Here is a 13,770-nt window from a genome sequence, read left to right on the forward strand (position 1 = left end):
TCTGACGTTGGTTAAAGGCAAAAACGAATGTATTGGAAATGTTATATGAAACGCTCGGGCAAACAATTGATCAGTAAACTTCGGTATAGCGTCAAAAAAAGGTGTGTTTATTATAAACGAAGGATATCCCACATTTGAAAACTGCAGCGTGGTATTATTTTTGATACCCTGTCATTTTTTCGATCCAAGTAGAACACCGAAATAGCAATTATGTTATCCATTTTTTTTTATCTGTGTAAAAAAAAAGCATAGATCATTCAACCACATCTAATGTAGGCAGATGCAGTCATAAGGCTTCACTATCCCGACAGATTGATTTACTTCCTATTTACATGTTAGGCGTGTACAGTACCAGTCAAAAGTTTGGACCCATCTACTCATTCAAGGGTTTTTCTTTATTTTCACTATTTTCTACAGTGCAGATAAATAGTGAAGATATCAAAATTCTGAAATAACATACTGTATGGGAATCATGTAACAAACAAAAAAAGTGTTAAAAAAAGTAGCCGCCCTTTTCCCTTGAGAGCATTGCACACTCCTGGTGTGTGTTAGAGCAGGGTTGGCCACCACTGCTGCCATAAGGAATAATGATTTTTTTTAAAGACTGTACAAAACATTAAGAACACTTTCCCAATATTGAGTTGCATCCACCCTCCCTTTTGCACTCAGAACAGCTTCATTTCGTCAAGGTGTCGAAAGCAATTCACACGAATGCTGGCCCATGTTGACGCCAACGCTTCCCACAGTTGTGTCAAGTTGGCTGGATGTCCTTTGGGTGATGTACCATTGTTGAAACACATCGGAAACTGTTGTGTGTGAAAAACCCAGCAGCGTAGCAGTTCTTGACCCTAACTGGTGCACCTGGCACCTACTACCACCATAGGCACTTAAATATTTTGGCTTGCCCATTCACCCTCTGAATGGCACATACACAATCCATGTCTCAAGGCTTAAAAATCCTTCTTTAACCTTCCTCCCCTTCATCTACACGGATTGAAAATGATTTAAGTGACATCAATAAGGGATCATAGCCTTCACCTGGATTCACCAGGTCAGTCTGTCATGGAAAGAGCAGGTGTTCATAATGTTTTGTACACTGTATTTGATAGCGTGACTGACTGGGTTTGAACCCATCTCATCTGCACAAGGCTGTGTTACGGGAACTAACGCAAGTCCTCAGATCTCAGGAAAGGTTGGTTACTCAAGAGGGTGGTTCACCAAACTACCTCTGCTACAATTCACCCTCCTTTGACCACCTCCTCAGAATCAACTGACTATCAAAGTCACTGCACCAATGTGACTGGCTGGATTTGAACCCGGGTCAGTTGTGTGTCATAAATCTGCTAGGCCGTAGCGCTAAAGCCTGTAGGCATTTTCTCTAGGAGCCAGCACATCTTCAGGCAAGGTTACTCATCCTGTGGTTCACTGAACCAACTTAGTTACAATAGTTAAGTGAAATATATTATGGAAAATTATTTTCTGCCCTAGAATTTGAAATCCCTGGAACATGCATGCATTGCATGTGTGAAAATATTAAGGGCATTAAGGCCAACCCCCAAAAAATCCCTGTACAACCAAAGTTGCTTGTAACTAATTAAAAAAAATACCTTTCCATGCGTGCACTAGTGCAGTATCTGCATTCCTTTGCACAGATTAAGCCAGAGGGACTCGTTTGCTGCTGTTCCAGTCTACAATTCTAACCAGAAATGACACGTATATTAAACAGTATGATTTCACACTAATCATGATGAAACAAATGTGAAGTCTCTGTAGCCAAAATGATCAAACATTCCAAAGCTTCAAATCACACCTTCATAACCATGGGTTGCATTCATACAGAACTCTTAACCAGGGGCCAAGGCCCATAATCACACAAATATGCAGATGGCATACAACTGAAAAGAAAGTCTACAATCTTCAAATGTAAAGCCAAGTTGACTTTTATTTTACAGATTTAATGCATTTTCAGGTGGGCAGGTTCAGTACTCCTTCACAATCCATACAGTTCTGAGTCATCTTTCACACCAAAACATTGAGATGTCTTTTAAACACTTGTTTGCCCTTTACAACTTCTCAGTAAGACTGCTGAACTCCAACAAAGTCACCATTTTGCTGGGAGTGGACCCTGTACTGTAGTAGTCTGCTGGGACTCATTTGGAGATCTCTGAAGCATTGTCAAGATGCTTCAGAGATCTCCAAATAAGTATTTTTCATGTCTACAAATCCCTCTAAAACATGTTGAGCTCATGGTCCTTGCAGAGTTTGACTTTCAAACTGAAATGTAGTAACACTTATAGTTTGAATTGTGACTGAAGAGGGCCTTCCTGTTTTTAAAAAGTCACCTCTGCTGCAGAGACCCAACGGAAGCCCCAATCATGACAGTACCATCAGACCGTACATCATTGGGGCTTCCGTTGGATGGGTCTCTGCATCAAGAGTGCATAATCTTCAGTTTCTTACTTACAATTTTGGATTTGTCCCCCCCACTAGGAAAGCAGAGAGAAAAAAGTTAACAGAAATGTCATCTTCCAGGGAACACATTTTATATCCTGTCTCCAGTATCAGTGCCTCATAAATAAAGGCTGAACCAGTATGTAGATATATACCAGAACAGTATTTCACTTTTTGGGGACAAAAATTCTAACACAGGTTTGTAAACATATTTCCCTTGAGCTCAAGACCTTGTTTATTAATGATATCATGAAATGTTCATCCTTAATCCATGCATTCATCCGTCTGTCAAACTAAATCAGCATGAGATGAATTCAAAAACTAAAACAGAAATGCTATTCGCAGTTCTTCCATAGTTCTGCTGCACTGACAAAACTGGAATCAAGGAGAAAATACATGTCTTTGTAATACAGATTTGTCCTCTGGTGGATGCATTAATTTATCAAGCAGAACAGCCTGTTTTCCTTTAAATAAAGAGATTGGCTACTCTAGAACAGCCCAATTAAAAACACAAACTTTAGCCAGGTTGATCCTGAGTGCTCTGGCTAGTCAAACAACAACAAAAGACTACAGCAGCCTTTTACCCCGTTTTTCATAAACATGTTTTCTATCCAACAACTTATGTCGGTCAACTTTCCAAATGTCGACAAAACAAAATACACTAGACAAGGTGGGATCTTTTTGTTTCAATAAAATTAATGATGCGAGAAATGGCGGTTGCCTTTACGCGCAAATATTGATATAATAACCATTGATGTAAACTTGGGAGTCACACAATCATATCATGTGGTCCTCCCACTACACCACGGGAAAGCATACAGCTTATGCTACAGATTAAATAAGGTATTTACTTCACAGGGTGGTGAAAGTGCAGTGATGAGCTTGATGCTTTTTTCCAATAAATATTGAGGGTCTATTCTAATAACATGATAGATGTTTGGCTGCCATTTGACAAATTAAAATAATGAAAACGCTCTCATGTAGGTAGCCTACTAGCACTGTACCTGGAGCTGTTGGCTGGAGCGCACATGCCACTGCCAGTGGGCACATTCGCTATATACAGTGCATTGCGAAAGTATTCAGCCCCCTTGAACTTTGCGACCTTTTGCCACATTTCAGGCTTCAAACATAAAGATATAAAAAAAACTGTATTTTTTTTGTGAAGAATCAACAACAAGTGGGACACAATCATGAAGTGGAACGACATTTATTGGATATTTCAAACTTTAACAAATCAAAAACTGAAAAATTGGGCGTGCAAAATTATTCAGCCCCTTTACTTTCAGTGCAGCAAACTCTCTCCAGTCTCTGAATGATCCAATGTTGACCTAAATGACTAATGATGATAAATACAATCCACCTGTGTGTAATCAAGTCTCCGTATAAATGCACCTGCACTGTGATAGTCTCAGAGGTCCGTTAAAAGCGCAGAGAGCATCATGAAGAACAAGGAACACAACAGGCAAGTCCGAGATACTGTTGTGAAGAAGTTTAAAGCCGGATTTGGATACAAAAAGATTCCCCAAGCTTTAAACATCCCAAGGAGCACTGTGCAAGCGATAATATTGAAATGGAAGGAGTATCAGACCACTGCAAATCTACCAAGACCTGGCCGTCCCTCTAAACTTTCAGCTCATACAAGGAGAAGACTGATCAGAGATGCAGCCAAGAGGCCCATGATCACTCTGGATCAACTGCAGAGATCTACAGCTGAGGTGGGAGACTCTGTCCATAGAAAAACAATCAAAATCTGGCCTTTATGGAAGAGTGGCAAGAAGAAAGCCATTTCTTAAAGATATCCATAAAAAGTGTCGTTTAAAGTTTGCCACAAGCCACCTGGGAGACACACCAAACATGTGGAAGAAGGTGCTCTGGTCAGATGAAACCAAAATGGAACTTTTTGGCAACAATGCAAAACGTTATGTTTGGCGTAAAAGCAACACAGCTGAACACACCATCCCCACTGTCAAACATGGTGGTGGCAGCATCATGGTTTGGGCCTGCTTGTCTTCAGCAGGGACAGGGAAGATGGTTAAAATTGATGGGAAGATGGATGGAGCCAAATACAGGACCATTCTGGGAGAAAACCTGATGGAGTCTGCAAAAGACCTGAGACTGGGACGGAGATTTGTCTTCCAACAAGACAATGATCCAAAACATAAAGCAAAATCTACAATGGAATGGTTCAAAAATAAACATATCCAGGTGTTAGAATGGCCAAGTCAAAGTCCAGACCTGAATCCAATCGAGAATCTGTGGAAAGAACTGAAAACTGCTGTTCACAAATGCTCTCCATCCAACCTCACTGAGCTCGAGCTGTTTTGCAAGGAGGAATGGGAAAAAATGTCAGTGTCTCGATGTGCAAAACTGATAGAGACATACCCCAAGCGACTTACAGCTGTAATCGCAGAAAAAGGTGGCGCTACAAAGTATTAACTTAAGGGGGCTGAATAATTTTGCACGCCCAATTTTTCAGTTTTTTGATTTGTTAAAAAAGTTTGAAATATCCAATAAATGTCGTTCCACTTCATGATTGTGTCCCACTTGTTGATTCTTCACAAAAAAATAGTTTTATATCTTTGTTTGAAGCCTGAAATGTGGCAAAAAGTCGCAAAGTTCAAGGGGGCCGAATACTTTCGCAAGGCACTGTAAAATGCAACATTTCTCTTACAAAACCATCAGTAGTTGAAAATGCGATGGAAACCAATAACTTTTTAAAAATGTGCACTACGTCATCACGCAAACTTTTATCCGACGATTTTATAATATTTGCATGAAAATCAGTCGTGAATTGGATGGAAACCTAGCTATTTTCTCACCCTCCCGTGTTCCCCCTCAAATCTTACTCCCCCCATTTTACATAGCCGCCCACACACACACACCTCCCTGACCTTTGTATTCCCTCTTTGACACCCCCCCCCCCCCCCCCCAGACAGACACACACCTCATGCTGGTGTGTGAGACCTGTAGCCAGGTGGTTGTAATTCCCCCATGTAAACTAACACCTTAAGGCACCCTTTTGCACAGAGAGCAGAAACACTGATGTTGCGCAGGGTAGCGCCCCCCTGCTATCAGGGTATGATCCTCCTAAATGTAACCCCCCCCCCATAACCCATATTGGTGTTGCGTCTCAATGGTCTAAAGTGGATCCTCTCCATCTACTTCACCATGAAGGAAGAGGGTGAAGGGAAGTGCTGACAATTGGGATACGTTGGATTTTCTTTTTTTTTAACTAGGCAAGTCAGTTAATAACAAATTCTTATTTACATTGACGGCTTACACCGGCCACACCTGGACGACGCTGGGCCAATTGTGCTCCGCCCTATGGGACTCAATCACGGCCAGTTGCGATACAGCCTAGATTTGAACCAGTGTCTGTAGTGACGCCTCTAGCACTGAGATGCAGTGTCTTAGACCACTGCGCCACTCGGAATCTCATGTGCAAAATGGCTTCAGAAAGTCAAACACATAAGGCCCATGTTTTTTGCATTGCTTTCGGAAAATAAACTTTTTAAACAATAAATCATGTGTGGACCACACACACACACACACACACATCTGAACAGTCCAAAATAAATACATTTTTTTTTTTTACTTAAATACAAGTATTATATTTTCTCTGCTTTCAAAAATAAGTTACATTTTTGGATAAAGTCCTTCAAAGGCTAAAAGTGTTAAGTATCCCCCCTACCCCCACATGCATGTAGTTCCCTTCCTCTAGACCAGTGTTGTATAATTGAAGAGGAGCTTCATGAGAAACCATTACGAGAAGGGGGGGGCAGCAGAGACAGGGGGGTCTGAATAAATAAAAGCCAGTTGAAACCCCCTTGCTCCGCACACCCCTTAAACCACCTCAAAACTGTGTGGTCTTGAAACTGTTGCTCTAGCTCCAGGATTGGGAACTGCGCTGGTCAAAGTCAGCGATGAGGCGCTTGATGTGGGCCAGCTTGTTGTGCAGGTACTCGCAGCGCTGCTTCTCCACCTGGTAGTTTGGGCTGTGCTGCAGGGTGACACATACACAAAGAAATTAGACTCCATAATGTTACCTGATATGCAGGTGTTTAGAAAGCCATTCATAACTTTTTTTGGAGGGGTTGAATTAGTTACTTGACCGCTCAATGTTCCGGCGCTGTGTTTGGTTCATAAAACACAATGCCTTGAACTGTACAGAATGCTTGTTTTGTTAGTCTGCCTCCCTGGACAGCTGTAACCAAGCTAAGCAAAGTCAATTAATCATCTAATGTTACTTACGGGCCCTTCCCAATAATGCAGAAAGAAACAAATTAAAATAATTACGAGGAATAAATTGAAAAATAAATAAATAAATACACCATCAACAGAACACACCAGCAGCATACAACCCTGCATCCCACTGCTGGCTTGCTTCTTAAGCCAAGCAGGGTCGGTCCTGGTTGGGAGACCAGCTGCTGCTGGAAGTGGTGTTGGTGTTGGAGGGCCAGTAGGGGGCAGTCTCTCTGGTCTAAGGATATCCCAATGCCCTAGGGAAGTGAAGGGGACATTGCCCTGCATAGGGTGCAGTCTTTCAGGTGGAACATTAAACGGGTGTCCTGAATCTGTGGTCATAAAAATGGCACTTATCAATGACAATGGGGTCAACACTCATACGATAAGTTCCCAACCTAACCTCATTCCTAATTGGCATATCTCACTTCTCTCCACCTGAGAGCGGATGTGTGGTGAGCGTTCTGACAAAAATGCTTGCCGTGCATCACCCTGGTGGGTGCTACACATTGGTGGTGGATGAGGGGAGTTTCTCCCTACCATGTAAATTTACAGAAAAGCGCTATATAAATCCAATGAATGATTAAGATTTAGCCTTGGTTAGCCCATTTTTTAAAGTCATTAAAGGGATATCGGGATTTTGGCAATGAGGCCCTTTATCTACTTCCCTCGAGTCTGATAAACTTTGTATACCATTTTTGTGTCACAATGTCCAGTATGAAGGAAGTTCTAGGTAGTTTCGCGAACATGCTAGTAGATACCCATAGGCTTCCAGAAACTACCTCTAACATCCTTCATACTGGACAGACACAAAAATGTTATGCACGAGTACTTCTGGAGGAGTAGATAAAAGGGCCTCATTACCAAAATATCCCTAAATAGTTTGCTAGTAATTAGCGCTGGCCACATTAGCTAACTAAAGTACTTTACCTAGCCAGCCAGCCAGCCCACCCTTTGGCTGTATTTGTATTTATTATGGATCCCCATTAGCTGCTGCCAAGGCACTTTTCCTGGGGTCCAGCAAAATAAAGGCAATTATACATTTTAAAAATGCCCTCAGGCCTCTACTCTCACATATCTATAACACCAAATCTGTGTGTACATTTGTGTATAGTGCGTATGTTATCGTGCGTTTGTATGCATGTGTCTGTTTGTGTTGCTTCACAGTCCCTGCTGTTCCATAAAGTGTATTCTCATTTTTAAATCAAATTTTCCTACTGGCACAAGTTACTTGATGTGTAGTAGAGTTCCATGTAGTCATGGCTCTATGTAATACTGTGCGATTTTTGACGTACCGATTCCATGGCACATTGAATTGACACGCAAAACAACGGCGGATTCAAAACTTCTAAATTTAAATTATACAAAATTCTTGCAACCAATAGAATGATACAATCTTCCCAGCTCTGCAGATTTTTCTGCAAGGAGGCAGAACCATTAGATCATTTATTTTGGTACTGTCCATATGTAGCTCGTTTTTGGTCACAGGTCCAGGAATGGCTGAAGAATTGCAACACTTACCAAAAACTAAAACTAAACTATACTTAATTTCCACAAGTGCTGTGCTTGTTGAATGTCCTTCCCTATAAGCGTGCTGAAAGTCTTGTCAATTTGTTTACTGTAAAATAGCATTGTATCTGGGTCAAACAATTCTTTCTAAAATAATACTAAGAGTTGGTAACAGGCTGATTGGTCGACTATTTGAGCCAGTAATGGGGCCTTCACTATTCTTAGGTAGGGGAATAACTTTTGCTTCCCTCCACGCCTGAGGGCACACACTTTCTAGTAGGCTTCAATCGAAAATGTGGCAATATTGTCCCCTATTATCCTCAAGAAATGTTCAATCCAGGTTGTCAGTCCCCAGTGGCTTGTCATTGTTGATAGACCATTTTTTCACCTCATCCATACTTAGTTTACGGAATTCAAAATTACAATGCTAGTCTTTCATAATTTGGTCAGATATAGGTCAGCGTTTGTTGCTGGCATGTCATGGCTAAATTTGCTTATCTACCCAATTTTAAAAAATCATTAAAAAGTAGTCGGCAGTAGGTTTTGTGATAAAGGAGCCATCTGATTCATTGAATGATGGAGTAGAGTTTGGCTTTTTGCCAAATAGTCACTTAAGGTGCTCCAAAGCTTTTTTTTCTCTTTCTAGCATTCTTTATGTCATTTATCTTTGTTTTAGTGTAGTTTCTTCTTTAAATGTGTCAAGGGCAATGTTCTGGTTGCTCGTCATTACACACTGCGAACAAACAAATATTCTTCACAACATAGAAATCACTACAGAATGTCTTGTATGACCTCATTCACAATATTAGGCCCAGCCTTAGGAACTTTGGTTTTCCTAGATATGGCTACTATATTGTGATCACATCGATGGATTTGGATACTTCTTTCAAACAAATTTCTGCTGCATTAGTAAAGATAAGATCAATACATGTTGATGTCATTCCTGTACTGTTTGTAACTACCCTGGTAGGTTTATTGATAACCTGAACCAGGTTGCAGGCACTAGTTAAAGTTTGAAGCTTTCTCTTGAGTGGGCAGCCTGTTGAAAGCCAATCAATATTTAAAATCACCCAGAAAGTACACCCCCCTATTGGCATCACACACATTATCAAGCATTTCACAAGTTATTCAGATACTGACTGTTAGCCCTTGGTGTTCTATAGCAGCGTCCCACCAGAATGGGCTTAAGGTGAGACAGATGAACCTGTAGCCATATTACTTCAACAGTATTTAACACGAGATCCTCGCTAAGCTTTACAGGAATGTGGTTCTGAATTTAAAAAACAGCCACACCTCCACCTTTGGCATTTCTGTCTTTTCAATAGGTCTTACAACCATGTATTGCTAACCCCTGGAAAAAAGGTATTATCTAAGTGAGTTTCAGATAGTCAGAATATGAATGTCATCTGTTAATAGCAAAATAATTGATTTCATGAACCTTATTTCTTAAGCTACATATGTTAATGTGGGCTATATTTAAACACTTTCCTGTGATGCTTAAATTGTTTTTCTTGCTTTAAAATGTGAAACTTAGCAGAGGTAGACATGGCTCAGGTTATTTTTATTAGTGCAGGGTGAGCTGCACACAATGGACTTACTAATAGGGCACACCAACTCCGTGCTAACAGTATTACTCTTGTTCATAGGCATATGATTACTGCATACAATAGCTGTAGGATCAGCAGAGGCATTCAGGGCAGTAAGAGTGACATAAATTAGGTTACTTTCATTGTCTCTTTCAACACCCCTAGGATAATGTACATTTGCTGAAGCATTATGACAACAGTAGGGATTAAATGAGTTGGACTTGGGTTATTGATAAGTCATTGTCTCAACGAAGCCTAATAATGCTGTGAAAGGATTCAGGATCCCAAATGATTTGGGTGGATCCAATCCTCCTTATAATACAATGTCCACTTCTTAAAGTGAGACTGGAACGTGTTTCAAGTCTCCCTTCCAAAATGGGTTATGACTCGTGAAGGACAAGTAGACAGCCAGACTTCAACTTCACTCCTGCTGGTGCATGTACACTACCGTTCAAAAGTTTGGGGTCACAATCTCATCTCGGCAAAAAAACTAATCTTGTTGTTTTGGAAAAAGAGGGAAGCGCCCTCTACCAAATTATGGCTTAGTGAATTGGCAAACACTGTACACTTAGAAAGAATTAGATATATTCTGAACAATAAATTATCAACATTTGATCAAATCTGGCAGCCTTTCCTCTCCTACTTGGACGAGTCGGCGCTGTGAATTTGTACTTATTAACGCACTCTCAATTGTAATATTTTAATCTACCTTTGGGCAGCATGTGCTGGCCCTGCCACCTGAGCAGTTGGGGGGGGACATCTTCCCTCTACGTGTCCTTGTTTTGTATGTCGTGTTTGGTATTATTTGGTTTGCACCTAGAACTCTGGGTCTTGTTGTTCCTGTATGCTCTTTTATGTTTAGATAAGAATTGTATACCTGTCTTGTATACCTACCTATACACCATTCTTGTGTGTGTTTAATAAAAAATATTTGAAACGAAAAGTTTGGGGTCACTTGTGAATGTCCTTGTTTTTGAAAGCACATTTTTTTGTCCATTAAACAAAATCTAATTGATTAGAAATACAGTGTAGACATCGTTAATGTTGTAAATGACTGTTGTAGCTGGAAACTGCAGATTTTTCATGGAATATCTACGTATGCATACAGAGGCCCATTATCAGCAACTATCCCTCCTGTGTTCCAATGGCACGTTGTGTTAGCTAATCCAAGTTTATAATTTTAAAAAAAGGCTAATTGAGCATGAGAAAACCCTTTTGCAATTATGTTAGCACAGTTATAAACTGTTGTACTGATTAAAGAAGCAATAAAACTGGCCTTCTTTAGACTAGTTGAGTATCTGGAGCGCCAGCATTTGTGGGTTCGATTACAGGCTCAAAATGGCCAGAAAACGTCAGTCTATTCTTGTTCTGAGAAACGAAGGCTATTCCATGTGAGAAATTGCCAAGAAACTGAATATCTCGTACAATGCTGTGTAGTACTCCCGTCACAGAACAGCGCAAACTGGCCCTAACCAGATTGGAAAGAGTGGGAGACCCCGGTGCACAACTGAGCAAGAGGACAAGTACATTAGCGTGTCTAGTTTGAGAAACAGCCTCCTCACAAGTCCTCAACTGGCAGCTTCATTAAATAGTACCCGCAAAAAACACCAGTTTCAACGTCAACAGTGAAGAGGCAACTCCGGAATGCTTGCCTTCTAGGCAGCGTTCCTCTGTCCAGTGTGTGTTATTCTGCCCATCTTAATATTTTATTTTTTATTGGTCAGTCTGAGACATGGATTTTTCTTTGCAACTCTGCCTTGAAGGCCAGCATCCTGGAGTCGCCTCTTCACTGTTGACGTTGAGACTGGTGTTTTGCGGGTACTATTTAATGAAGCTGCCAGTTGAGGACTTGTGAGGTGTCTGTTTCTCAAACTAGACACTAATGTACTTGTCCTCTTGCTCAGTTGTGCACCGGGGCCTCCCACTCTTTCTATTCCGGTTAGATCCAGTTTGCTCCGTTCTTTGAAGAGAGTAGTACACTGCAATGTACGAGATCTTCAGTTTCTTGGCAATTTCGCGCGTGGAATATCCTTCATTTCTCAGAATGCGTCAAGCATTGCGCTGTTTATCAAATCAAATGTATTTATGTAGCCCTTTGTACATCAGCTGATATCTCAAAGTGCTGTACAGAAACCCAGCCTAAAACCCCAAACAGCAAGCAATGCAGGTGTAGAAGTACCTGACTTCAAGCCTATCAACTCCCGAGATTAGGCTGGTGTAATCGATGTGAAATGGCTAGCTAGTTAGCGGGGTGCGCGCTAATAGCGTTTCAAACGTCACTCGCTCTGAGACTTGGAGTGGTTGTTCCCCTTGCTCTGCATGGGTAACGCTGCTTCGAGGGTGGCTGTTGTCAATGTGTTCCTGGTTCGAGCCCAGGTAGGAGCGAGGAGAGGGACGGAAGCTATACTGTTACACTGGCAATACTAAAGTGCCTATAAGAACATCCAATAGTCAAAAGGTATATGAAATACAAAATGGTAGAGAGAGAAATAGTCCTATAATAACTACAACTTCTTACCTGGGAATATTGACGACTCATTTTAAAAGGAATCACCAGCTTTCATATGTTCTCATGTTCTGAGCAAGGAACTGAAACATTAGCTTTCTTACATGGCACATATTGCACTTTTACTTTCTTCTCCAACACTTTGTTTTGGAATTATTTAAACCAAATTGAACATGTTTCATTATTTATGTGAGGCTAAATAGATTTTTATTTATGTATTATATTAAGTTAAAATAAGTGTTCATCAGTATTGTTGTAATTGTCATTATTACATTTTTTATTTATTTATTTTTTTTAAATCGTCCGATTAAATCGGTACCGGCTTTTTTTGGTCCTCCAATAAATCGGTATCTGCGTTGAAAAAAATCATAAAATCGGTCGACCTCTAGTTTCAAGCTACAATAGTCATTTACAACATTGTCTACACTGTATTTCTGATCGATTTGATGTTATTTTAAATGGACAATTTTTTTGCGCTTTTCTTTAAAACAAGGAATTTCCTATGTGACCTCAAACTTTTGAACGGTAGAGTAGCTAGCGATTAGTGTCATTGCTAATTTATACCACATGTACAGTACAGTCGGGAAGTATCCAGACCCCTTGAATATTTCCAACTTTGTTACATTACAGCCTTATTCTAAAATGTCCCCCATCAATCCACACACACACACACACACACACACACACACACACACACACACACACAACAAAGCAAAAATGGAAATCACATGTACATAAGTATTCAGACTCTTTGATCAGTACTTTGTTGAAGCACCTTTGGCAGCGACTACAGCCTTCGCTGTCAGAGTGACCATCGGGTTCTTGGTCACCTCCCTGACCAAGGACCTTCTCCCCCGATTGCTTAGTTTTCAGGGCGGCCAGCTCTAGGAAGAGTCTTGGTGGTTCCAAACCTCTTCTATTTAGGAATGGAGGCCACTGGGTTCTTGGGGACCTTCAATGCTGCAGAAATATTTTGGTACCCTTCCCCAGATCTGTGCCTCAACACAATCCTGTCTCAGAGCTCTACGGACAATTCCTTTGACCTCATGGCTTGGTTTTTGCTCTGACATGCATGGTCAACTGTGGGACCTTAAATAGACAGATGTTCCTTTCCAAATCATGCCCAATCAATTGAATTTACCAGAGGTGGATTCCAAACAAATTGTAAAAACATGTCAAGGTTGATCAATGGAAACAGGATGCACCGGAGCTCAATTTCAAGTCTCATAGCAAAGGGTCTGAGAACTTATAAGGTATAAACTTTTTTTTTTTTACCCCTTTCTCTCAAATTTCGTGGAATCCAATTGGCAGTTAATGTCTTCTCATCGCTGGAACACCTGTACGGTCTCGGGAGAGGCGAAGGTCGAGAGCCGTGCGTCCTCCGAAACACCACCCAACCAAGCCGCACTGCTTCTTGACACAATGCCTACTTAACCCGGAAGCCAGCCGCACAAATGTGTCGGGAAGAAACACCAT

The 13,770-nt window shown here is 40.9% G+C and overlaps 1 protein-coding gene across 6 annotated transcripts in view; it reads right to left on the reverse strand.

The window, feature by feature from the left end:
* Window positions 1-3,642: 3,642 nt before the first annotated feature.
* ell2 (elongation factor for RNA polymerase II 2) overlaps window positions 3,643-13,770 on the reverse strand; it is a 36,543-nt gene continuing 26,415 nt past the window's right edge. For 2 of the 6 annotated variants that reach the window (XR_016497423.1, XR_016497424.1), the window contains exons 12-13: window positions 6,799-7,025; window positions 5,668-6,451 (exon numbers count right to left, since the gene is read on the reverse strand). Coding sequence is in view for 4 of the 6 variants with exons in the window: in XM_021610542.3 (XP_021466217.3) it covers window positions 6,335-6,451 (117 nt within the window). In the remaining 2 variants the exon portion in view is untranslated. Of the gene's footprint in view, window positions 6,452-6,798; window positions 7,026-13,770 lie in introns of all 6 variants that reach the window. The other 4 variants (XM_021610542.3, XM_090241817.1, XM_036984042.2 and 1 more) reach the window with 2 other exon arrangements.

This window comes from Oncorhynchus mykiss, chromosome 7 (genome assembly GCF_057628025.1).
Source record: "Oncorhynchus mykiss isolate SJ-2025 chromosome 7, ASM5762802v1, whole genome shotgun sequence".
In the NCBI taxonomy this organism is placed as follows: Eukaryota; Metazoa; Chordata; class Actinopteri; order Salmoniformes; family Salmonidae; genus Oncorhynchus; species Oncorhynchus mykiss.